This window comes from Alosa alosa, chromosome 13 (genome assembly GCF_017589495.1).
Source record: "Alosa alosa isolate M-15738 ecotype Scorff River chromosome 13, AALO_Geno_1.1, whole genome shotgun sequence".
NCBI classification, from domain to species: Eukaryota; Metazoa; Chordata; class Actinopteri; order Clupeiformes; family Clupeidae; genus Alosa; species Alosa alosa.
Window position 1 is genome coordinate 18,699,860 of NC_063201.1, and position 24,980 is coordinate 18,724,839.

At 41.9% G+C, this 24,980-nt stretch overlaps 1 protein-coding gene across 5 annotated transcripts; it reads right to left on the minus strand.

Moving 5' to 3' along the window:
- Positions 1-318: 318 nt before the first annotated feature.
- Positions 319-16,615, minus strand: csf3r (colony stimulating factor 3 receptor (granulocyte)). Of its 5 annotated transcripts, none has more exons than XM_048261768.1 (17): positions 16,439-16,615; positions 12,625-12,661; positions 12,152-12,241; positions 11,269-11,565; positions 10,880-11,015; positions 10,483-10,643; positions 10,008-10,174; positions 9,402-9,552; positions 5,056-5,132; positions 4,420-4,618; positions 2,970-3,158; positions 2,757-2,858; positions 2,360-2,503; positions 2,058-2,195; positions 1,831-1,927; positions 1,509-1,590; positions 319-1,225 (listed from the first exon to the last, which is right to left on the minus strand). In XM_048261768.1, exons 3-17 carry the CDS (start codon positions 12,219-12,221, stop codon positions 737-739), a joined length of 2,499 nt encoding a protein of 832 aa, XP_048117725.1. In that variant the 5' UTR covers positions 12,222-12,241; positions 12,625-12,661; positions 16,439-16,615; the 3' UTR covers positions 319-736. The 5 variants fall into 5 exon arrangements, with proteins under 5 accessions (XP_048117725.1, XP_048117724.1, XP_048117727.1 ...); XM_048261767.1 differs by having other exon boundaries at positions 12,499-12,661; XM_048261770.1 differs by having other exon boundaries at positions 12,625-12,799.
- Between the last annotated feature and the right edge of the window lie 8,365 nt (positions 16,616-24,980).

Here is a 24,980-nt window from a genome sequence, read left to right on the forward strand (position 1 = left end):
ACCCTAGCGGGGCTAGTCTAGCAACTCTCCATTGGCATGTGAGCTTGAAAAATTAAACTTCTATCAGGCCAATCAAATCGTGTATAGAGACGTTAGGCGGGCTTAACATAATGATTGATGGCAGAGTTGCAACGGTTTGGCTTGAATTCCCTGCTACTTGAAAACAAAGAAGATGGATGTTGCTGTTGGTGAACAGTGTGACACGAGTTAAGCTTTTTTTTAAGTTGGCAAAAGTTTGAACTAGCCAACTAGCTCCGCTGGTGGGAAAATGCATACTCATAGCGCTGTCCTATTGCGTACAGAGGGAATTTGAAAGACAACCGATTATCCCGCCCCTCGGACTGAGCGCTGCGAACGGTGAGTGCCCAGACCCTACATTCTAATGTGGGTCTGGCTCGTCAGGCTAAATAAACAGAGCATATAAGGCTCAAAATCAAACTCGTAGTAATCTGGGCTAGACCGAGTTGACGAGTCGTGTTTGGACTTCAGAGGGCGTTTCCTTTGCAAGTTTGAACCGAAAAACAGCTCGGAAAAACACTTGAAAAGACAAATAGAACGAGCCATAAGAAACCATGTTACATCGCTTATGGCACCTTTAACATCAATCAGTCTCTTTTTCTTCAGATCTTAACTCTTTACAATTTCTCGAGAATGATGTAATATATTACTCATAGTTTTATCAGTTTTACTTCACTCTGAAGGCTGTGGCTCACATCACAACGCTCTCCATCACTCATCACACATCCTTTACTGCTAAAGAGTTAAGAAGTGGGAAGTCCTCCCACCGCTGGTGTCGAGTCCCGTCCACCCCAGCAGTCTCGTCACACTCACTGAAGATGTGCTCCTCGTCTTTCCCCTGGGTGGCTACATTCTCGTAAGGCCTCACACAGCCAAAGGGAGTGGGGCTCGGGGGCTCCTCCTCCTCCAGCAGGGGCTGAGTGGACTCCGAGCGAAGATAGGCTGGGGGAGGGGGCTGGCTTTGGTAAGGCCCTGAGAAAACCAGCGTGGCGTACGGGACAGGCTCACTGGTGCTGTCCGAGCCGAAGGGACTGGGGGGTTGGCTGGAGCCACAGGAGTACAGGTCGGAGTCCCTCTCGTGGCGCAGCCAGTGGTCCTTGTTTGTCTGGACGAGTTTGTCCACCTCTTTATCAGTCAAGTCGACAACGCTAAAATGGGAGAGAAATACCAACACAGGTTCCATAGAGTCCCTCTGGGGTGGACAATCCTGTAAGATAATTTTTTTTGTCATTATACAAACTATGATAATAGGCATGTGTCAGCCAGAGTTTGTGTGATTAGTTGAGGCAAGTTCACACAATCATTTTGCTGTATAATAACTTTTGTTGTCTCAGGAAGTAGCTGAACAGATATGGTACCGATGCTGATTGATCTGTTCTGGTCAGGCATCAGGCACACTAATTGCTGTGTCATAAATAGAGTCAAGTTATATACTCTATAAGTATAAGTTATGAAATTAAGGGTCAAATTTGTTTGCCATATACTCTCACCTGTAGTAATTCAGTTGTGCTCCATTTCCTGATGCTGCTGTTGGCTGGGTCTGGAATTTTAGGCCACAAGAACCTTTTCAGCCTTTAACAAAGGACCAACAGTTTTGAGCAGATAGATTAGTTTTATGAAGAAAAGAAGAAAATGACACTTTTTAAACACAATTTAAACATAGGGATTCCATATCAAAATAATTATGCATAACTAATGTTAATGGTGGTCCCAAATTAAATCCCAAATCCAGTACCAAAGACAGCACTGATTGTTGATACAAAGTCTGTGAATACTACTATGTAGTTATAACAACATTAGTTGGAGTCTAACCATTCATGCTTTGTTAAAGTGGTCAGCAAGATGATGATGAAGACCAGAGTTATCCCAACACATGTAGGGATGCCAATCAGAACGATTCCCAATGCATCTGTAAAATGATCAAGACACAACACATACTTTCATACTTTAACAAAACACCCTTCATTAGTTAATCAAGTGAGGTACCCAAAGGAGTTTCTACTTCAAGCATAACTTGGAACTAGAATAAGTAAACTCACCCACTGAACCTGTCTGAAGGGTCTCAACGGATCCGTTCAAACTGCCACCAGAAGTGCTGACCATGAGGAGGGCTTTGTACCTTGTATGGGGCTTGAGGTCTCTCAGGACTACACGTCTTTCTGTGGCTTCTCTCATCTCTGTTAAAGATGTAGGCAGTTAACAGCAGCGATCTTAACAGCACTTCAATGTAAACAAATGAACGTGAAAGTCATTGTCATGTTATAGTTATAAATTACTCCATCTGGTATCACTGTACTCTATGAACACAGGTAAAAGCCAAAGTGAGTGTTGCGGTTCATACCCATATTGCCGTCCTCGTCCTCATAATAAACACGGTAGCCTTGAATGATGCCATTTCTTTTGCTCACTGGAATGTCATCCCAGGAAAGCTCAGTATGGGAATCCGAGATGACAAGGAACTTTATTGTGGGAGCTATGGAAGGGGCTGATTGCACACACACACACACACACACACACACACACACACACACACACACACACACGAGTAAGAAGGAATGAAGATACAAAAAAACATCCATTCTTTCAATGTGGTGTGTTCCCAAAAACATACTTCTCTCCACCAGAGGGTGCTATTGCTCTAGAAACCAACTGTATTATCTTATAGCAATGTTTTGCCCTTTTGTCCTTGGAGTAGTACAAGTCTGGAGTTTAGGGTCAATTAAATGTCTTACACCAACCTTTCTGCTTGGAATAGGCCACTTCAGTGCAGGGAGGACCCACACCCTCCTCATACTTTGGGTACACAGAGATATTATAAGGTATGTACGGCTCAATGCCATCTGATCGGAAAACAAAAAGGGATGCTTATTGGATTAGCACCTCGAGCATGGTTGTGTTTAAGCCAATGCTATAGATTAGCACTTTGTAGTATGCTGTGTTTTATCATGTACCTGCCAATAAGGCGCTGGATTGATTTCTGTCCAACAGATGAAAGGAGATGAAAAAGGAGTTTGAGTCGTGCTGCTGCCTGCACTCTAAGACATAGCCAATAGGAGAAGAGTCGGGTGGGCTGCCCCAATGCACAAGTAGGGCTGAATCACCATCTGGTCGGACACTCAAGGAACAGGCCTGCTTAAGGGCTGGATGGATGAAAGAAAAAACACTTTTGTGGGTTATGTACTTGTACACTCAAAAGCACTTACACTTTATGCCCAAGCATGGGTTACAGCTCGTACTCCTTGTGCTTTGAAAAGGGGTAATTTATGTAGTTGCACAAAATGGTACTGTGCATGGGCAAACAGTGGCAATTCTGGTTTACTCAGGAGTGCTTGAGAAAAGACAAGTATGGGCCACCGCCATTAAAATGACAAGGGTGTTGTTAAAGGAGAATTCCGGTGTGATATTGACCTAAAGTGTATTGAAACATGATACCGAATGTGAACGGATGTCTCATAGCCCATCTCGGCTTGTCCCCTGCACTGCAAAATCTGGCGCTAGTTAGCCGATGCTACCAACAGCTTTTTCAATAGTGGTGCTTCGGCATCGGGCTAGCCATGCAAATAAATCACTGTTTTACACCCATTTACGAGGCTCAATGTATCTCCACACTTCATTGGTAGACTTAGCATTTGGCTATTGTTAGCAGTTGTTACTAGCCAGTTTGTAACAAAGCATTACACTGTTTATACAGACAGTATCAGACAGTATCTTCACAAAGTTTAGCGTTTGCAGCCATCTTGAATTTAGTCACGATAAGTCGAGCAACGAGTAAGAATGAACAGGTATGATAAGGGATCAGATTCCAAAAATAATTAAGTGGAAATGCATGGATTCCAGTTTCTTCCAGTAGCAGCAACTGGAATCCATGCATTTCCACTGAATTATTTTTGGAATTCTTCAGGGCCCTCGGAAGTCTACCAATGAAGTGTGGAGATACATTGAGCCTCGTAAATGGGTGTAAAACAGTGATTTATTTGCATGGCTAGCCCGATGCCGAAGCACCACTATTGAAAAAGCTGTTGGTAGCATCGACTAACTAGCGCCAGATTTTGGAGTGCAGGGGACCAGCCGAGATGGGCTATGAGACATACGTTCACACTCGGTATCATGTTTCAATACACTTTAGGTCAATATCACACCGGAATTCTCCTTTAAGTTTCCATTCAAAATCTTTGTCCTTGTCCAGGAACCATGCGTTCTCAGTGAGCTTGCTTGTAATACAAAAACACATTCTGGCCTTTTCATGCAATAAACAGCAGTCGTGCTATTGGCCAGCTCTTCCTGCTGAAAATACAGGTCCGACCTGCTCTGAAAAGTGCCAGCGTGTCTCTGTTTCATGCTGAAGTGTTGGTCCTAAAGGAAATCCTCAACGGATGGTTGGCCTTGATGACTCTCAAATACCTATTTTGGAATACACAGGGACTTCAGTGGGTCTGGATTTCCCGACAGCATTCACCGCTTTTAGGTACACTTTTTGGGCTGCCTTGGATATCTTGAAGGTGCAGTGGTTTCCCTGTGTGAAACACCTCCTTGCTGACATCTTTTTCAGGGAGACAACGTAGGACACATTCTTGCCATTGGCTCGGAACTGCTTGGAGGGCTAGGACAAAAAAAAAAGATGATAATTCTGATGATAAGAAATGTCTAAAAGAAATGGTCTGCTGATCCTTTACTTGGGAAATGCACTGGTTTCATAATAATGCAATTCCTGTCAGGTTAAAGAATGGGAAATAAGGAATAAGGATTGAAACAAGAATAAAAACTGAGCAAAGCAGGGTATTCAAATTCCATTATATGTCTAGATAAAAAATTATTGGCTATCTTACTGAGGCATCCATCTGCAGTCTTTAACTTGGGGAACACACACACACACATACACCCCCCCCCACACACACACACACACACACACACAAACACACACACACACTCACACACACATACTCCCCTCACACACACACAGACACACAAGCAAACATACATAAACTATCTTGCCATGGTTTTGTTCTAGTCTAGTTATAGTGTCTCCTGGGTCCTCACCTTCCAGACCAGTTCTGCTGTGTTGTAGTGTTGACCCGGTGTCACCTTCAGCCAGGTGTCCAGATATCCTGTAGGAGCTGCCATAAACAGTAGGATTTACACACACACACACACACACACGTTCTCTGCCCTAAACTCATTACGTTAACCACACATGAAACAAAGACTGATGTGTGTTGCATTAAAGCACATCTCCCTACATGTAAGCACCTGTCACTTACTGACTGTTGTTATTAAATGATAAGCTAGAATCCCTTGAGGAGAATTTGAAAAAGTCAGTCATGAGTAGATTTGTCAGAGCTCATGTCAAGTTAATGATAACCACATCAAGCTTACTCATGATAGAAACCACTTCAGCCTTTGTTGAGCAAATTGCTGCAAATTGAAATAGTAATTCAGAGGAGTCGTCAACAGCTGGCACTGAAGCCCTTACGTTCCAAGATCTCAAGCAACTGCACAGGAATCGGAAACGGTTCAGAAAACGAAAACTGGAAACGAACACACTTTTTCAATGAACGGAACTAAAAACAGGAACAAAACCAATTTCACTTGTTCCGGGCTGAGAACGCTATTTTCAATTTTGGATAACCGGTTAATAACGGCATTAATCGTTCCGATTAACCTTTTTTTTATATATATTATTTAAAAGTCCGTGGAAAGTCACTTGCCCACACAGTGTTCCCCAGACCCCTTAAATGATGAATATAGTCAGATTTTATGAATCAGTGTTTCCGCTGTATAGTAGGCTAGACCTACTAGTTGATCAAAAGGATTTTCATATCCAGCACTATCTAACTGCCTTCTCAACACCACACATGGGTTAAGCTATTAGAGGGCTTAAAGCAAGGACATTTTCTGTTAGGCTATCAGACATTTTTGAAGTTTGAATATAATATAGACTTATTGCCTACTTTCAAATCTCACCCTACACCTGAATTGAGGCACAGCGTTTTTAACAGTTATAGCCTTGATATCTAAGTGTGCTTTGATATAAGCTTTAAGGCTGCTGGGCAAAAAAAGCCTATACATGGATTTCTATGCAACGTCACGAAAACATGCGTGCGCAACTAAGAGGCAGAAAGCAGCATAGGACAGCATAGAGCAATGTTTTTCATGAAAAGAATAAAATGAGTTTTTGTGCTGAAAACTGCACCAATTCGAAATCACGATGGTTAGAGAATGTTAAATATGTTCAACGGAATGCATGTCTTCGTCAAAAATGACAAAATACAATGTTATATTAATAATGCAAATGAACAGCAAACTTTGAAATATAGTCTGAAATTACCGTAGATGTTATTATCATTGAAACAACAGGGGTATACAAAAAAATCTGATTGTAGCTTACAGCAGCCGACTATTTAGGTTAAGTTTATAAAGTTGTGGACGGCCACTAAGCGTCTTCTGCCCCACGGCTGCGCGCGCATCTAGTTTTGTTGGTAAACGGGAAACCTGTGTATTGTGCCATAAATCAATTTGTAAAGGCAATGTCAACAAATATTATTAAAGGACCAGTATGTAGGAAATAATGAAAAATAAACTGTAACCATTTCAAAAATGATCACCATATGTTGTCAGAGAGTAAGGAAACACGATGAATTGAAGTAATGGCTTATTTGACAACATTACTCTAACCTGTAAAACCCCGTAAAACCCATGAAAAAAAATGAGTTACGGGGCGGATTCTCTTGGAATTTTCGTTTATGTTTTGAACGATTAATTCTAGAATAGCGTATTAATAATGGGCTAAGCGCGTCCCTCCCATTTGGGTTGCCAAATTAGCAAAGGCCAACTGTCAACAGCTGTCAGTTGTAGGCCTAGTCATGAACGCCTACGAGAGGCAGGCAAATTTCCAAAATTAAAACAAGAAACAAACAGACCTCTCCGGAATAAGTCCCACCAGAGGCGTATCAAGCTTTTTAAAAGTGTGGGGGTTGTGGGATAGGAAAATTAAACAATCTGGCCAAATTATAAATAACTCCCTACAGGGACGTTGTAAGTATTTTCTAAGAGGGGTGGGGACTACATTGGTGTCCGGGAGTTTCTCCCCCGAAATTTTTTTACAATTCTAATTGCTAAACACACCATTTTTATGCAGTTTGGGAGGAGTTTCTATGCTTTTTTCTTTGATAGTTATAGGAAGCCACGTTGTTGTTTAAACTATTGTTGTTTCTAGCCCACGTTATCTCCATTTTTACTTGCTGCAGGGGCGACACATTGCACGAAATCATAAAGCGTTCTATTTGAGTTCTACATGCTGGAAATCTTTGTTCTCAGATGTTGAACTCAAATGTGTCTTGACGCCGCCGTTTGTAAGATCAAAATAAGATGTTCTAAATGGAACGCGATCGTATTTAAGACATTAAGATCTCCAGTAGATGTAGCACTACGACACACATTGACAGTGAAATGCCGGCGACGTTTGTAAGATCAGGTCAAATAAGGTGTTCTAAATGGAACGTTATGTAATTAAGCTGCGTTGTAATTAAGCTGAACATTAAGCTGTTCAGATCTTTTCCAACCGCCTTGGAGACGTATGTGTACTGACTGGGCTCTATGTCTATATAGTTGATGACACTAAATTAATAAGTATTTCTGATTGGGGAAACGTTTAGCCTTTTTTTTCAGTCCGCGGTTCCATACCATTCAATCTTGCTGCAAATGATCAGACGTGTGAAGCACCTGGCATAACTTAATTTTATGCACTCGTGGGACCAGTAGGTTAATTGTTGAGGAGGCCCATAGTTTGAAAAAAGCTGCAGATCATAGACAGAGAAAGCATAATGCTCTGAGAACAGTAGCCAAAGGTATTTCTGCAGAAACAATAATTGCCTTGGTGCGCGCACTCCCGCTTTCACTTTGACTCCCTGCATTTCCACATTGTGACAAAAACTGTCAGTCAGACAGTGAATTTTGGTTTACTAAACTAGCATAATGCGGTAACAATTATCATTTCAATTCTACCTGAAATCTGCTCACTGCAGACGTTATAATGCAGACCCAAGCAGCAGCACAGCCTTGAAAGACGCACACTTTGAATTTGATCAGAGCGGCTCTGGTTCTTCACTGGCTAACTTGATGTGATTGGCTGGATGACCGTTCAATCAAATCAACAGACCTATTTGTGTCTCTCTGTGTGTGCGTTATGGTAGATATGGTTCCAACTCTTTACTGAGGCTTTTATTTCCATATTTTACTTTCATTTTAATCTGACAAAAAGTGTGGGGGATAGAATCGTGTTCCAGCAAAAGTGTGTACGTTATAACACCCACATCCCCCACGCTTGCTACGCGCCTGAGTCCCACCTCCGAAACATCCGGATCCACCCAACTTCCGGGTGTCGAATGTCTATGGGAAATAACATGGTGTTTCGAAATATCATACCTGTCAAACATCTGTAGGTGGTACTGTCTGTATAAATCGTCTTGTAAATAAACTACCAGTGGTTTTTCAAAGTTCTCAATGTCAATGTCAGGGCCCTCGGAAGTCTACCAATGAAGTGTGGAGCTACTTTGAGCCTCGTAAATGGTGTAAAACAGTGATTTATTTGCATGGCTAGGCCGATGCCCGAGGCACCTCCTTTGAAAACCTGTTGGTAGCATTGGCTAACTAGCGCCAGATTTCGGAGTGCAGGGGACAAGCCGAGATGAGTTATGAGACAAACGTTCACACTCGGTATCATGTTTCAACACACTTTAGGTCAATATCACACTGGAATTCTCCTTTAAGTTTCATTACTATGGGCCAGTTTCACAGACATGCATTATGCCTAATTGTTATGGCCCCGAAGTTCCTTATGATTTAACGTTATGATTTTTGGCACACCCTACTGGCTGTGAGTGGTAGGGGTGCTGTTACCTGCCATTTTCTATGTTTGCTCCCTAATCAGGTGATCCAATTAGCCAGAATGCGGTGCACCTGGCCAGTCTCTTCAAAAAGCACATTCTGGACCTGGTCTGCAGAGCATTTTCTGGGTTTTTCCTGATGGTTGCTACCACCTCGTCTTCTCCAGTTTTTCAACGCTTTTGAGCATTTTTGCCGGTTTTCGAGCCTGCTTTTTGCCCTTTTTAGGGAACGTAAATAAATACCCTTTTGAGCCTTAACCCAGTTCTCCAATTTTATGTTGTGGTTTTCCTGTGGGGAACCATAACACTAGTCCTACACTAAAAGCTTTACTTTTAGTGAATATTTTCATTGAAGCCCCTTTTTAGTCATGGACTAGGCTTATTCTTTGTCTGGGAAAATAACCCTTAGTCACTTAGTTCTTTAGTCACTAACTTGCACCAATGGCCTCCCTTGGAAAACCACAGGACAGATATCATGGAGGTGATGGAGTGTGTGGGCACCTTTCTCCAGTGTGGTCCCTCTGGCCTGGTTGCTCCATTCGCTCCAGGGGCTGCTCTGTTGGTATCGGACCCTCATCTGGGCCTGGTACTCTGTCCCATGCAGCAGATCACACTGCACCACATTTCGTTTGTTCCTTTTCCGGACCAGAGCCTAGAGTAGCAGAACCACACAAGGCCTCAGCACACCCTCAGATACAATACACCCTCTGGGTTTTTACCTGGATTCACTCATCTTGAGATCAAAGTAGTTTTCAGTCTGAATAAATTTCACAGGCGAGTTCTACATTACTACTATAGTTCTTTTGTCATCTTTACATTAATCCCTTTTGTTAGATGAATTATCCAAACTTGTCGACATACATAAAAAAAACTGACTTGGTCCTCCACATTACACATCACTAACCTTAGCATTAAACCTAATTAATCCCAAGTACATTTTTGTACAAGAATATACTTTAATTTATTCATTAAATGAGACAACACAGCTGCCCGTGTTTAACAATGTAGAAAAGGAGGCAGAGAGCATGATGGGAAACTGACATTTTGATCAAGGCAATGAAGTTTACAATCTCTGTTAACTGTCATCATGCTAGATGAAACTCAGACCTTTTCTTCATCTGTTACTGTGTTGTCCACTGGTTTCAAATGTAGCTCGATATCCAGTTTTGACATCACCCAGGCCTGATCGTCACTGAGACTCCAGCTGTGTGTTAAGCAGCCATATTTGCCTGGTTCAGGCTTCACTCTCTTAATCCTTGGCATGTCTAGCTTTGCTAAACAGTAAAGAAGCATTTGAGTTAAATGCCTGTTGTGAGTCATTGATTGCAATTATAAAGTAATGAGGTAATTTGAAATACAAAAAGTATGAGGCATTTTTATCCAAAGTGACATATCAATGGATAAGGATTGAAGCCCTGAACAACTATATTCGAAGCAGCAATGATAACCACAGCACCATCATTCCCAGAGTAATCACAATAATGTAAAGAAACTAATAGGGCATTGTAATGTCATTGTAATTATAGCATTCTGATCTTTAGGACAGAGCAAATTTGAGATCACCTTTCTAGTCTGGCCTTACCTTTCTCCATAGGTATGAATGTTAGGGGCTGTGAGGTAGCCTGGCCCAAAGAATTCTGCACCTTCACAAACACCTGCATCTCACTATATAACAGGAACTCCGTCCGTGGAATGCTTATGTGGTTCACTCCAGGTTGGATGGAATAATTCGTCATCTGCAGACTTTGGGCAAATAAAGTTCACTTAAAATGAGGTGGAAGAATGACAGATGTTCACTAATTTCTTTCCAGTTCACAGGTTAACCTTAAGGAGTACAGTCACTCACAAAGCAGGCCAGTATTACAATATACATAAATTACCATGTCAAGGCAAATGACTGAACCTTTCACACAGCTCTGTCATGAAAAGTATGAAAAGGAAAAACTGTACACTCCAAGAGGATAATTTGTTAACATTACCTTCTCATGTTAACAAGGTGAAAGGAATAGTTGGTGGGAATGAGTGTGTCAGATCCGGGAGTCCAGCTGCAGTGCAGTGTTTCTGGTTTGGTGAGATTCGTTTGGCAGCTCAGGTTCTGGGGACATGATGGCGGGACTACACAGATAAATAAAAGTCAGTATAAGCAGTTTTTTAGTATCACCCTTGGCTGGTACCTGCTGACTTTACAACAGATTTGAGCCCATGAAAAAAAACTGACATGAATGAAGGTAGCATTTTCTTATTAATACTAGTGAAGGTCATATGACCAACTCTGAAGCATTTTCTGAAATGCATCAGGTAAATGGGCACTTTTTGTGGCGTTTTAATGTAAATGGTTTGATTCAAAAAAATCCAAATAAGGTCTTACACCCTGCTCTGATCACTAGTCCTGCCACCACCTGGCAGCCCCCTTGGCATATGTAGCAGGTGAGAAGTCTGCTGGGCTCGGAGAAGTTGCTGATGAATATCTGAGAGGCCCGCCTGCTAGCGTTTGCAGTGATTGTGCCCTGGACCAACTCGTTGTTGTGATGCCATCTCACATCAAACTCGGTGTCTTTAGCCAGGGGACAGTCCTCGGTGATGAGGCAAGAGGCAGACACCGCGGAGCCAAACTGCACGAGTGGTGTTGCAGTGTGGATCTCAGCACAGGACGGCCCTTCTCCATCTACAGAGAGAGAGAGAGAGAGAGAGAGAGAGAGGGAGAGAATGTTTTGATTCCTAAAGGACATGTAGGACACTGTAACACTGTAAAGTGGTATGTCACTAGGTGAAATATGCATTAATATGGCAAATACTTAAATGGACAACTCTACAACTCAGAGCCAATTTACGCCTGATAGGGTACACTACGGTACTTCATGAAACTCAGGATTGCATTGCTTTTGCTCGTAAAATTGACCTCCTCTTACGACATCTTTGGAGACTATGGCAACATCTGGGGGTTGTGAAACATTGACCAACAGTACTTAGGTAATCACTATCTGTAGTTTTATGCTACTTTTACAGATTTATGTTTTCATTGTTCCACTTTTATTCATATAGTTTTCTGTTTTATTTATCTATTTCTGTTTATTTATCTTCAAATTATCTGTGTTTATAAGCCTCATGACATTTATCTTATCCTTATGTTAAGCCAGTGAAGCAGTGTAGTAGCAGGGAGCCTGCACAGCATTGCCATTTGAACTGCCAGCCCTATACAATATTATTTATTCCATTTAGCTTCTAATGAACAATAAAACTCTTCCCCTTACCCACACCGTGTCCCTTCAGTTGAGCGAGGACCAGCAAAGCAAAAGCTGATGACCAGGGGTAAGCCGTCATGTCTTAGTCTTCTGACAGCTCTGAATAGAGGAAAAAGCTTAATTAAGCTTTGGATTTGTTGATTTAACAATTAAACCGTTAAAGGACATTTTAATCAGTAGTTACCAGAACAATGTTTTCAATGCACATCATTAGAATTCAATTTACATGTTGTTAAAGAAATATTTGTTTAAAGAAAGAAAACAGAAAACAAAGACCATTTTGTACAAAAGGACATTTTTCTTCAGATGGTTGGTCAGAGATAAGCAGCCGCCTTCTACAATCACTGGGTACTTACACTGAGGCAAACAAAAGGAGAAACATGAAGGTTTCACACCAAATCATCAAGCAGACAATCCCTTTCTCTTCCCAAATCCTGAATTAGCTAGTTCCAGAACACTGACAGCTAATGCTGCTCACTCACTGTCAAAGCCTGGCCATCCCAGCATGATGGAGTCCATCTGCAGGGAGTGAGACATGGGGCTGGTGTTAAAGTTCGGTTCAAATCTCCCTGTCATATGAGACCCGTCTGCTTCAAGTGTGGTGCACTTGTGGTTTTGGGTGCACCGTTGCTTCCCATCCTGGAAAGTACATGTAAACTGACACAGGAACAACCCAGTGATTGCAAAATCCTGCAGAACCCCCCCCCCCCAACACACACACACACGCACACGCATGTGTCATGTGTACACACACACACACACACACCTCAGCCACCTGCCCCCATCAGAACAGAACCAGGAGACGAACTGACTGAGAGCGCAGTTACAAACTGACTCTGCAACCGATGTTGACAGGATCAGAATGGAACCCAGTCAAGTCTTTATGCTTTAAATTGAATTCTGTCAAAGTTTAGTGTCAAGTTTATTACACGTAAACACAAATTGAAATATTAGTCATCTCAACTCAAGTCAAAGCATGAAAAAAAAAACTGGGCTATGTTGAGTAGCTAATCCTGTTTTATAGAGCAGATTCTCTCCCCGTGTGGTTGATATGTGGGCTATGGGGAGAAACATGCCTGGAGTCACGACCACAAATTCAGACGGGATTATTCACACATCTTGCTTAAGTTTCTAACACTCTTGTGTTTAGTCACAGGGACTGAATCATGAAGAAATATGCTGTGAGACAAAAAAGCTGTTTTGATGTCAGATTTCAAAACATGGCAAATGCTTGTTCAGTGTGATTGGTTCCCCATATCTGACCAAAATAATAATACACAGCACTGTGATTCTGTAGCCTACCTCAGCCAGGTGGACTGATCCTCTGGAAACAGAAGGAATGTAGAATTTGTCTCTTTTAATTGAAAAACAAGCTTTATATGGTGTCTTGTCTTCAGATACTTCAGATTTTACAACTTGATAGATAGATAAATAGATAGATAGATACTTTATTAATCCCCAAGGGGAAATTCACCATTGTATTTATGGTATGAGTATTTAACACTATAAATTGATAGGGGAAACAATTCAATATGTGATTTTCTTTACTGGATGAAAGCCATATTAAATGCTTCCATGCTGGTGACTACATCGTGCCCTGAAAACTCGTGTGAGGAGGAATGTAAATCAGAATATTTATATGAGTGAAACATCAACAGCAAACTTATTTTTAATATCCTGCCTCTCGCTACCTGTTACAGCACATAATAGGGTAAATTCTAAATCATCAACCTTTTACTTTCCACACATTCATTTTGACAGTAGGCAAGTGAGTGAGCAAAAAAAATGCTCAAGATGGATGGTATTGAAGCAACTCCATTCTGGCCTTATCAGGGACTGGCATAAAGGCCTCGGCATACGCTGCTACTGCCTTTCAGCAATTCTTCCTCACGCTGGGGCTAATTGCCTGCAGCTTCTAAGTGTGCCTCGCTGCCTGTCGCAGGGAGAGCAGTTATTATATTTGCAGAGATTTCTTTGTGACCGGCAGGCATGTTGCTCCAGCATCGTGATTGAACATGCTTGTGAGCACAAACGAGTGTGCAGATTTGTCATTTTCCATTAAGGGACATCGATGTAATCTCCCCTTCTCTGCCCCCTTCCTATCCATCCTTTCCATTCTGTTCCTGAGTAGTTACAGACCAAAAATAAAAAAAATATATATTAATGGCAGGATATTTTTAAAGGCCTAAAGTGCTACTCATTTTGGAGGAGAACTCCGAACCACATTTGCCTCCTTAGAGTGCTAAACTGACCAATAGGCTCAGGAAGCCTGCTATAGAAGAAGCATCACATGCAATATGCTTCCGTAAGGCCTCAGCAGAGAATCTTTTTCGACTGACCCTGAATGTGTCGGACAGAAAGATTAAGGGTTTTCTTGATCGAAAACGCCATTCACAGGTCATGAAGGAGATAATCCTATATATCCATAAATATGCTGAGTATATATGGAATTGGAAACAGAGTGCTGACAATTGTGCCCACTGAGGATGTGTATCTGATGCCTTGGCTTGTAGCTGCATTTTATAATGTATGACAGACAGTATGGGAGTATAGTAGCTTATAGCCTACTTAGTAGAGTTATCATCAGTATTTTTATTTTCCATTAGACCAGTACGATTAGGTTGAATGAAATGCTGTTAAAGTGATACCTAGGTTTAATAAGCAAACATCCAATGTTTGTGACTAGACATTAGCAGCCTAGTTATAACTACTTATGACTACATTTGGAATTGCCAACATGGGCAAGGCTACTAGTAACAGTTACCTTGTAACTGCCAATACTGCTGGTGCCACCTGATAGATCTGCCGGTAGTCGACAGTCGACAGTTCACACCAACAACTTTCAGATAGCTGTTTAGGGTTGACAGTCATGAAACATTGCTTGTTTTCATGTACAACTTGGTATGACTTGTTATGGTGATTTCTCATGTCTTATTTTAGTGACCTCACCCTTTCCCCTCCCTAGATGCCATGGTGTTGCAATGCTCCGTTTTTTTCTTGTCTGTTCTCCTCCTTGATGTGCTAATCCATGGTTTCAGGAAACACCGTGAGGCCACTTCCTCCTCTCTCTTACTTTCATGTCTCAACTTCCAAAAAGCTTTTTTGATGCTGTCCTTTTTTGTGTCTTTTTGTTGATTGGAATAACCTGGCCATACATTTGAATATGGCGTGTGTCTTAAATTATGTGACATACCTGTCAAACTTGTACTGTACAGTAGGCCTGTGTAAAGGAATAGTTGTTGTGATAGGTAACTATAACATCCTAGAGGCACTTAATATCAAGTATCTAATCTTTGTATGATATTATCTAACTGTTTCTTGAACTTGAAAAAAATTATCAGGCTTTCTCGCAAAGAGCAAACCATTCTCATTAGCCTTTCACATACAGTTGAGCTCAAGTTATTAACCCATGCTAAAGTTGACTAAAAAGAGAAATAAAAAATCATTTTTTGAAAATTGATCTTAACTAATGTATCGTAAAAATAAATAAATGTTCTTTGTAAATAAATGAATGTTCTTTGTAAATAAATAAATGTTCTACAGGGGGCATAAGTATTCACACCCCTATGTTAAATTCCCATAGAGGCAGGCAGATTTTTATTTTTAAAGGCCAGTTATCACCCTTCACCATATCTCACGATTGACATGGGATACTTTCCATAAGATCATCTCTCAATGCAAATCAAACCAGCTATTAGGCTAAATGAAATAAAACCATGCCAATATCTAGGTATGGTGAAGGGTATGTGATGATGTGAGGTTATTTTAATTCCAAAGGCCAAGGGAACTTTATCAGGATGTATAGTACCCTGGATCCATAAAATAATTGGCCTTTAAAAAAAAAAATCTGGCATATTGCAAAAAAAGTTTGTTGTTAATAAAAAAGTTAATTATGACTGAAAAAAAAAAAAAAAAAAAAAAAACACTTAGAGGCATTAATGTTCTATACTGAGATTAATTAATCCACACTGACAACAGCCTAGTAATGAGCACAGAACACAATCATTATTTACAAACACAAATTCTATCAAATAAGTAAAAATAGCAAATCAAAACAAATGTCATTACACAGATCTCCAAAAATCAGGCACTAACACGTAAAATGATAGAAAGTAGAAAGAAAGAAACATGCCTGTGGCCCCAGCACTGATATACAGCCAATGCTGCCATTTCTCTCTCTCTCTCTCTCTCTCTCTCTCAGTCAGAGAGTCCAGGCAGATACAATCACAGTATGAAAGGCTTTGTAAGCGGGCTTGATGGGGAGATAAAGGAAAGCAATCACAGAACGAGACTCACCACAAACAGTGTCAGGGCTCGACTGCACGCTCATCGTCTCTGAGGGGAGATGAGCTTGGGGAGAAAGAGAGAGAGGCCGAGTGGATGAATGAAGCTCAGACGCGGAGGCCGTTTGTGTTCCAGCGAGTGCTCGGCTTCTTTGTTTGCGTTTAGACGGCTGAAGCTTCTCAGCTTCTGTGCGTCAACTAAAGGAGATCACATGACATAATATGGGAAGACAAAAGCTGAGGGTTGTTTTGTACCAACCTCTGCTCCTGCTTTTGCAACTACCCAAGCCAATTCCTCTTTTTGTCTGATTCTGTTTGAGGCTTTACATAACAACATACCCTAACACTGAGGTTTCTTTAGCCTCAAAGACTGGAATATTTATGTCTAAAATCATTGAGTTTTGAAATTATGTCCACTCAAGGTAAAAACTGCATCCAGGGATGGCCTTAGGGACATTACACACAGTATATGTGAACACACACACACACAGGCACCGCACACACACACACACACACACACACACACACACACACACACACACACACACACACACACACACACAGCAAATTTACTGAATATCACACTAGCAAGGCTTCTATGGTGTCTGCTGGTGTGTGAACCAACGGGTTGCGCAAAACTAAAGGAAATGGTACCCACAACGCGACACACCCTGATTCCAAGCATGATCCTTTGAGGGGAATCTGGAAGAGTATGAAGTATGAAGGAGTATGAAGGCAGTTCCCCTTTTCCCACGGTAGTGGGAAACCTCACATTGCTTTAGATATTGAAACTGTCCCAGCCCTGGAATGGCATTACAATTTTGATCAGATATTTACTGAATTTGCTTCATTAGCTCATCAAATAACTATAATTTTGCATGCAAGGTTTATTTCAAAGTGAGTGAGAGCGAGTGCACACGCACATGCCCACGCACACGCACACTCCCACGCACACTCCCACACACACGCACACACACACACACATACATACATGCATGCACCATTACTCAGTATCCCTATGATGAAATTGACAGACAGAAAGAGAGAGAGAGAGAGAGACTCCCTTTTTTTTTTCAAAAAACCCCAAAAGAGACAGAAACAGATGTGGGCTTTTGTCTGCAATGCAGGTGTTGTCTGATTATCAAGTAGGTGCCACGTTTTCTCCCCATATAATGCTGATGGGGAAGGGCCTAAATTGGGTATGCCCAATGCATTGCTAATTTCTGCATGAAGTTCTCCTGAGAAAATGAAATGTACTAGAAGGAGGCCTGGGGTTGAGCCATGCATTTACATTTACATGTATTCATTTAGCAGACACTTTTATCCAAAGCGTCAATTACTGCTTCATCTGATGTTGCTTCAAGAACACGGATGGAAGAGATATGGTGGCCATTGAGCACAATCAACAGCCTTTCAGCAGGAATGAGAACTTCATGCTTTTAGCACCTAATGCACATCGCAAGCTGGCAACATGGCAAAAGACCGGCCAACAACCGTTGGTTTCGAACAGCTACTGTACTTTCTTTTCAGTGAGATTTAAATGGAACAAGCCAATGAGGTTTTCTGGGACCTTGAAGTCACCCAGTCGGAACTCACACAGAGTTGCATGTCATGATACAGTTATTGGAGGCTGGATTCTCAGTGCCCTGCCACAGTCTATTGCCTGTGTTGTGAGCTTTCTAGGAAACAAAATGCTTTCATGCTCTTGATAGTGAGGAGGAGTGGAGGGTGAGAATAGAGAGGAAAGAGAAGAGAGAGAGAGAGGGAGAGAGAGAGAACAGATAGGAGACAGGAGCGGGAGGGGTCATGGCGGCTCAGCCTCGCGCTTCTGCTCCTTACAAGCATCCAATCCACTTCTATCTAGTAGCTGTCAGACGCAGCCTGCAAAATGGAATTGACTATTGATTTCCCCTTTACCACAGGCCAGTGGCACGGGCAGCGGCGAGGGCTGGAGGACCAGGGTGAACGAGGGAGGACAGGGGAAGGAGAAAAAAGAAGGGGTGAGGAAGAGAGAGTGAGAGAGGAGGGAAAATACACTCTTATTAACCGCAGCAGGCCTCAAGGGATTGTGTGTAAGAAGTAGAAGAAAAGGCAGAGAAGAAGTGTAACTGTAGCCCAGCACAGACAGCAGTGGGGTGTTTAATGGCCACCAGTGCAGGACAAAATGGAGAAAACAATGAACTCATCTGTAAATATGGAGCGAATGACAAATCATAATATAGAGAGTGGATTGGACAGGGGATGTACTTAGAATGCAAAGTGTGGCATCACTGGGACCATGATTAAAATATTTAATTGTATTTATTTATTTTATCTTTTCAGAAGAAGTGCATTCTTCTTGAATTTTAGTGGTTTGATGAGGTGATGATGAGGTGAAGATGTTATTGCAAGAATCTAATATTCATTAAGTTTCTTAGTGGTTTGGGATTAATATAATTAGTCTGAAATGTTACCCACTCAAACAATAATGCATCCAGCTATTCACAAGCATCTTACATGTAATGCTCTCCTAACACAACTTCAGCTGTAATTATTAACCAAACAACTCCAAGCGTGACAATTGTTTAACAGCATCTGCCACCTGAATTATTGTAACCAAGCCTTTGGACTGGATAAAAACAAGTGTGAAAGGATTTCCAGACACATATCACATTAGAGAAGGTGCTCACTATCATTGACACAGAGGCAGCCTGCAGATCTGGGTGAGGTTTCTCGACAGTAATGTGTCAGGGAGTAGTGGTGCCGAGAAGCAGGCCGAGCTCAGAGGAGCAGGCAGGCTGGCAGTGGCTGGCAGGCGAGGCAGGCAGGCGTTGGGCACAGTGAATGGTCCCTTTCTCCTCTGCTGCCATCAGCAAATAATCTCCCGTCAAAGTCAGGGGGAAATTAGCCAGCACCAAATCTCGCTTGGAAGGCCAGACGCTTCTACCCTCACACACCACTTCACTGGTAACAACCCCACACACACACACACACCCTGTCTCTCTTTCTGGCTGTCTTTTCCCTCTCTGTCTTTTATTTTTTGCCCCTCTTACATAACCATCATCCTTTTAACTCATGATGTATGGCCATGGCTTCTTGTCTGTTCTTTTTTTTTGGTAACAGTGGTAAAAGACAGAAAAACATGGTTAATTGCTTCTCTTTGTTCTGTCACTTACTTTCCATTTGCACCTGCAGAGAAAACTTACAGCAGACCCTCTTCCTCGTTCTCGGTGGCCACGGCGAGATTGATTTATGGAGCGGCCAGGCTAACCTTATTCATTTCTCTCTTTGCTCAGACGCCTTTCAGAAGATGAAAGCCAGCTGTGACGTGAGGTCCATACCAAAGAGCCGAGGGGAAGTCTTGCTTTTAATTACGTAGGTGCAAAGCAAACGCTATTGTGTTTATCATAATGAATGCCCATGAGGACCGATATGACAGAATGTCCATCTATTGTGCTTCACTTGTGAGCCATTCATGGCCTGCAGAGGATGTAATCGACGGTATTATGGCATTTGAGAAATGGTATGACATAGGAAAATTGACTGCGTAATTGCTGTGGTGTTTGGCAAGGGACCAACAAACAAATAATGATCCACTCAGTCAAGCCGTGCAATCTGAGGGATTAATGCCTTTAAGTCAGCGATGCTGCCAGAGTAATGAGTGGATTTGAGAACCGTCCTTCAGATGCAGTACACCTGACAGATCGGAATCTCCAGGAAGACGTGCTGATGGAGAACACCACCCATAGATGGCAGTGTCTAACCACTTGGCCTTTAGGTGGACTGAAGTACTGAGAGACATACTGTTTGGAATGACCTGAGATCAACTATATCGGCTTGGTCATCCTATTGACACAAGCTGTACAATCAAATGGTTTCTTAATCTTATGTGTTGTGCCGCTGTGGCCACTGTTAAATGCTAGTAGGACCCATGTAACATAAAAAACAGTGTGTCGTAACAGACTACACTGAACAGAGATTTTGGGCCTGGTAAGTTCTGAGTGAGATGTAGATGTGGTGCCTACAATCCAACCAGCCTTGCACATTCCATCGTACTTTTTGAAAAGTCAGTTGAAACCTACAACAAGCACATGCTCTGGTATTCAAATGGCCACGTGTAAGCAAATGGCCACAAAAGTTTCAAAGGTCATTCAATTCATCTCTGAATCACATTAAAGCCCACTCATTGCTGTCTTTCTGGAACTAAACTTTGTCAATGTCTGTGAGATGATACCATTCCATCATGGATGTGTCTGAAGAGTATAGGCCTGGGGAGCTCTATTTGAACTGGACCATAATAAAACCTTTGAACCCATGAAACAGGGGGTACGTGGAACTGCCTAGGAGTCTGCCCACTGTGAAACTCCCTCTGTGATGAGCCTATGCGTGCTGGATTTCAAAGGCAAGTTGGTAGCAATGGAGGTCATCAGCATGTCTATGAACTTGCATGCCAGGCAGGGGCACACAAAAGGACAAAAGGGAAACCCAGAGGTGACGTACAGTTGCAGTACAGGTGCTGACATGTAGATATGATTTAACCCTTCAAGGTGTGGTGCATTTGAACATTCTAACATAACATTCTGTTCCGCAAACAGTTCAAGGTTCTACAATTCTATGTTAAATTCAATGAACCCAAATATTCTTTAGAACATTCATTTTCCAACATTCCTGTCACACCGGTGTGAAGGTACACCTTTACAGGCACATAACCTTATAACATGACGAACGGCACTCAGAGTGGCCCTCTGTAGGCAATTACCGACCCCCCCCCCCCCCCGAAATCAAGACGGAAAAAAGCTGCTATGCTACAGGAATTCGGAGATCTTTTTCTACAGACTGCTGTCAGTGCATTCCCTCTATAATACAGTATATCGGAGTTATGTTCATACTTTGCAACAAAAGATGCATATTTACTTGGTTTATTATTGCGCTTAACTGTAGGGGGACCCTGAATGCAAATATTGTTTAGTGCTGCTTTAAACTTGCATTCAGTAACTTCTAAAACCATGTCACCTTGATTGGAGAGTCCCAACAGCTACAAGGTGAACACATATATGCACCTCATAAAGCATACCTGTAGTTTTTATGACTCAATCTGTGCCAGTGTCATATGCTGTGGGCTACGCAAACAGGCTTCCACGGGGTGAGATTCACATTGGTCCCTATACATTGCTCCTATAGATCAAGGTAACACCTTCACCAAAGGTATGAGTTTGAAACTCAGGTATTATATGAGAAGAATTTGCTCATGCTATGTACTCTGTAATCACAAATGATCATCAGTGCATAATAAACATATTGTCAGTAGTATTGGGGTCATTTAGAAAACAAAAAACACAACTAAACAAACAAACAAACAAACAAACAAAAACAATCTAACCCAATTACAGTAATGTATTACTTTGTAATATCTTATAGTTAACACTGGTTGTTCTATTTTTACTCTTTGTCTACTGTTCCTATGGCTTAGGTGAATAATGCCCATTCACCTACTCTGGTCAGGTTGGTGCCATGGTTACCTGTGAAAGAATGCTGGAATTGTAAATTGCAACTGATAGCAAATTGCACCTTGTTGAAGTAATGTGAGAGTAATCTTTATGTAATTGTTTGATTCTTTATGTGAGGACTCCAGGAGTAGATGTTGACATTAAATACAGCACAATAGTGTGCCAAGCTCTTTCCTGCACTCTCTTTCTGCCCACACAGACGCAGGGACAGTATTTTTCACGTCACTTTTACTAGTCTCAGGGTGACCATTTTGTCACATTGTTTAGATGGTAACTCCCACAGGAGTCACAACAACGGAGAACACAATAGATCTCCAAAATGAAAGACTTAAGAAAAAGATACAGCCAAATTAGTTTCTTTATTATTTTGACAAATGTGATACTATGAAGCTGATGATATACAAGGCAATAATGTTGGTGTTCCCATATTGAGTATTGGGCAACACTGTTTTTCTGGATAATCAGTAGGCAAATTGTCATGATCATCCAGTCAGAATACATGGAACTGGTTCTCTGGTTGCTCAGCAACATTACTCAAAACATTAATCATGTTTCATCACCTTAAGAGTGCACGAGGAGAGCTGTGAGGAGACCTCCCAGCCATCAGATTGCTTAACTAATTCAATGGCTTGATTAAATTAAAAACATTTGTTCTTAGTTAAAACAAAGGAAGGGTACACACACACACACACACACACACACACACACACACACACACACACACACACACACACACACGTACACGCACACATGCACACAATTCAAGAATTTCTCAGAATTATGAACAGGCAAGATGGGGGTGGGGTTGTATAAAATGTATTTTACATGTGAAATCTATGAACTAATCATGTTTTGGTACTTGTTGTCTAGCAGATACCAGTGAGAATTGAGTGTGCATAATGCAATTCAGTGAGACAGTTTGAATCGTATATGCCTTTTACCTTTTGTTTTTAGCCAGCAGCCAGACCAGCAGATGCCTTGACTTTGCTGAATTACTGAAGCTAAGCAGGAAGAAAGTGGTAAATAAACACAATTTGACAAGCGTGACTTATTTTTGTGGAAAAAATGTGCTGGACTGGGCGGCAGTCACATTTTGTACCGCTCTGCGGTACATCTAGTATTAATTATGGTGTGCACAAATATTTCAGCGTTTCCATGACAACCCTGTTATGATATGCAGCACATTCTTATAAATGATAATAAGAATAGACAACAATGAAGACACAATTACAATCATGTGTTTATAAGGTGGCAAGTTATTTGCCTATATTTCTCTGTTAGGATGTCTGAGTGGCCATTATCCTTTTCCTATGTTCAGTAAGCCTATGATTTTTATATAATTATCAACTAATTATTTGGCTTATTATTACAACTGGTATTACAGCAAATAGAGTGTTTGATAAATACCACAATGGCAGCAAATGCATGAATTCACACTCTAGTTCTGCATCACCAAACTGGGAATGTCAAACTGAGAATGCACTTTTACAAAGTGTGAATGCCTCTCTTTTCAGGTGTTTCTGAAGGTAATGTCACCCCATCTGATGACAGTAAAAGTCCCACCTGAGTAGTGGAGGCCTAATTAATGATTTTATTTCATCGGGAATTGAGGCAGCTAGGCCCTGACTTACACAGTGAGGGGACACCTCACAATATTGCGGTGGAAAGAACCAGGGAGGCTTTTAATAATTCACCCAAATTATTTCTGTCAGCAGTGACAAGCTAAACGGTGGCTTGATTTAATTCTGTAATTGCACGTTCACCTTTGCCCCGCACCCATACATTTGTAATTAATAGGGCCTTCCATTATTTGAAAAGTGGCACTGCACGTAATGGAATTCAAATTGAAGGTGATGTGGACCTGAAAATGTATGGGCTCGCCAGGCCAACATGCTCACCTTATTGTAGCTTGAGTCTGTGGTGGGGGGGGGGGTGAGTGGAATGTTACCAAATACAAAAGCCCTACTTTCAAAGACAGTGGGAGCAACCACCAGTGGAGAGGGAAAGAGACTACAGGCCACACATCATCCTTTTATGTTCAAATAAATGGGCTGCCATGGCCAAGAGGCCAGCTTAAGAGAAGGCTTAAGAGAAAGCTTTTGGATCTGTATCATGAGCTAAAATTAAAATAATAATAAAAAAAAAAACTTCAAAGATGTTGTATAAAAACAAAAGGGTTACAAAGATTTGTAACCCTTTCACCTTGAGACACCCGCCACCACCAGCACTCAAGTTTGACGCTGGCACAGCTTGGTGAAGCATCCTGGGAGGCAGGAGGTGTGCATTTGTCACTGGTGGCTCTAACAGGTTTCAGCAGACATCCAAGGTCAAGCACAGTGAATCAGCGCCACAAAGTACCATGGCAGAAGGTGAACTCAGCCCTTGGTAACCTGCCATAAAGGTGCAGCCTAATTTGAAGCTTCTTTGGGGGTCATCGTGTGTGTGTGTGTGTGTGTGTGTGTGTGTGTGTGTGTGTGTGTATGTATGTGTGTGTGTGTTTTGTGACCTCTTGTGACTTTTGCCCAGCTATGATAGCTCAACAGCGATTTGAATTTAGGGAGGAAATGTCCTACTGCGACCTGCTCTGGAAAAAAGCATGACCCCAACCCTTTCCAGCAGCAAATTAAATCACCACCAAAGGGGTTTGTTTTCTCTTGCTTTTTGTTAACCACTGCAAATATGTATCAAAATTGCAATGTGATGTCCTCAGAGAATAGAGGACTCCAAAGCATATACGCGCATACAATCCAATTATAAGTGCTTATTGTGTAGATTGTAGTGCCCATCCCCTGGCCATCCTAACACCACCACCCCCACACACACTACCCCCTCCACTCCATATTAATTCAGCAAACAGACCCAGCTGGTGGAAAGGTGGAGGATTTACGGTGGCTCTCTCCTCTGCACCTTCCGAGGTGGCGTGGATTAGTCAGCCAGTGAGGTATTAAAACCATCCTGTTGTTCTCTCCTTTCTCTCTGCCCACAATAGTGGCCGCTGGGGCTCTGGCCGGCGGGGAGGTCCGTCGCTGTGCCAAGGTGCCTGGCAAACGACTCGTCGCTGCTTTTCTG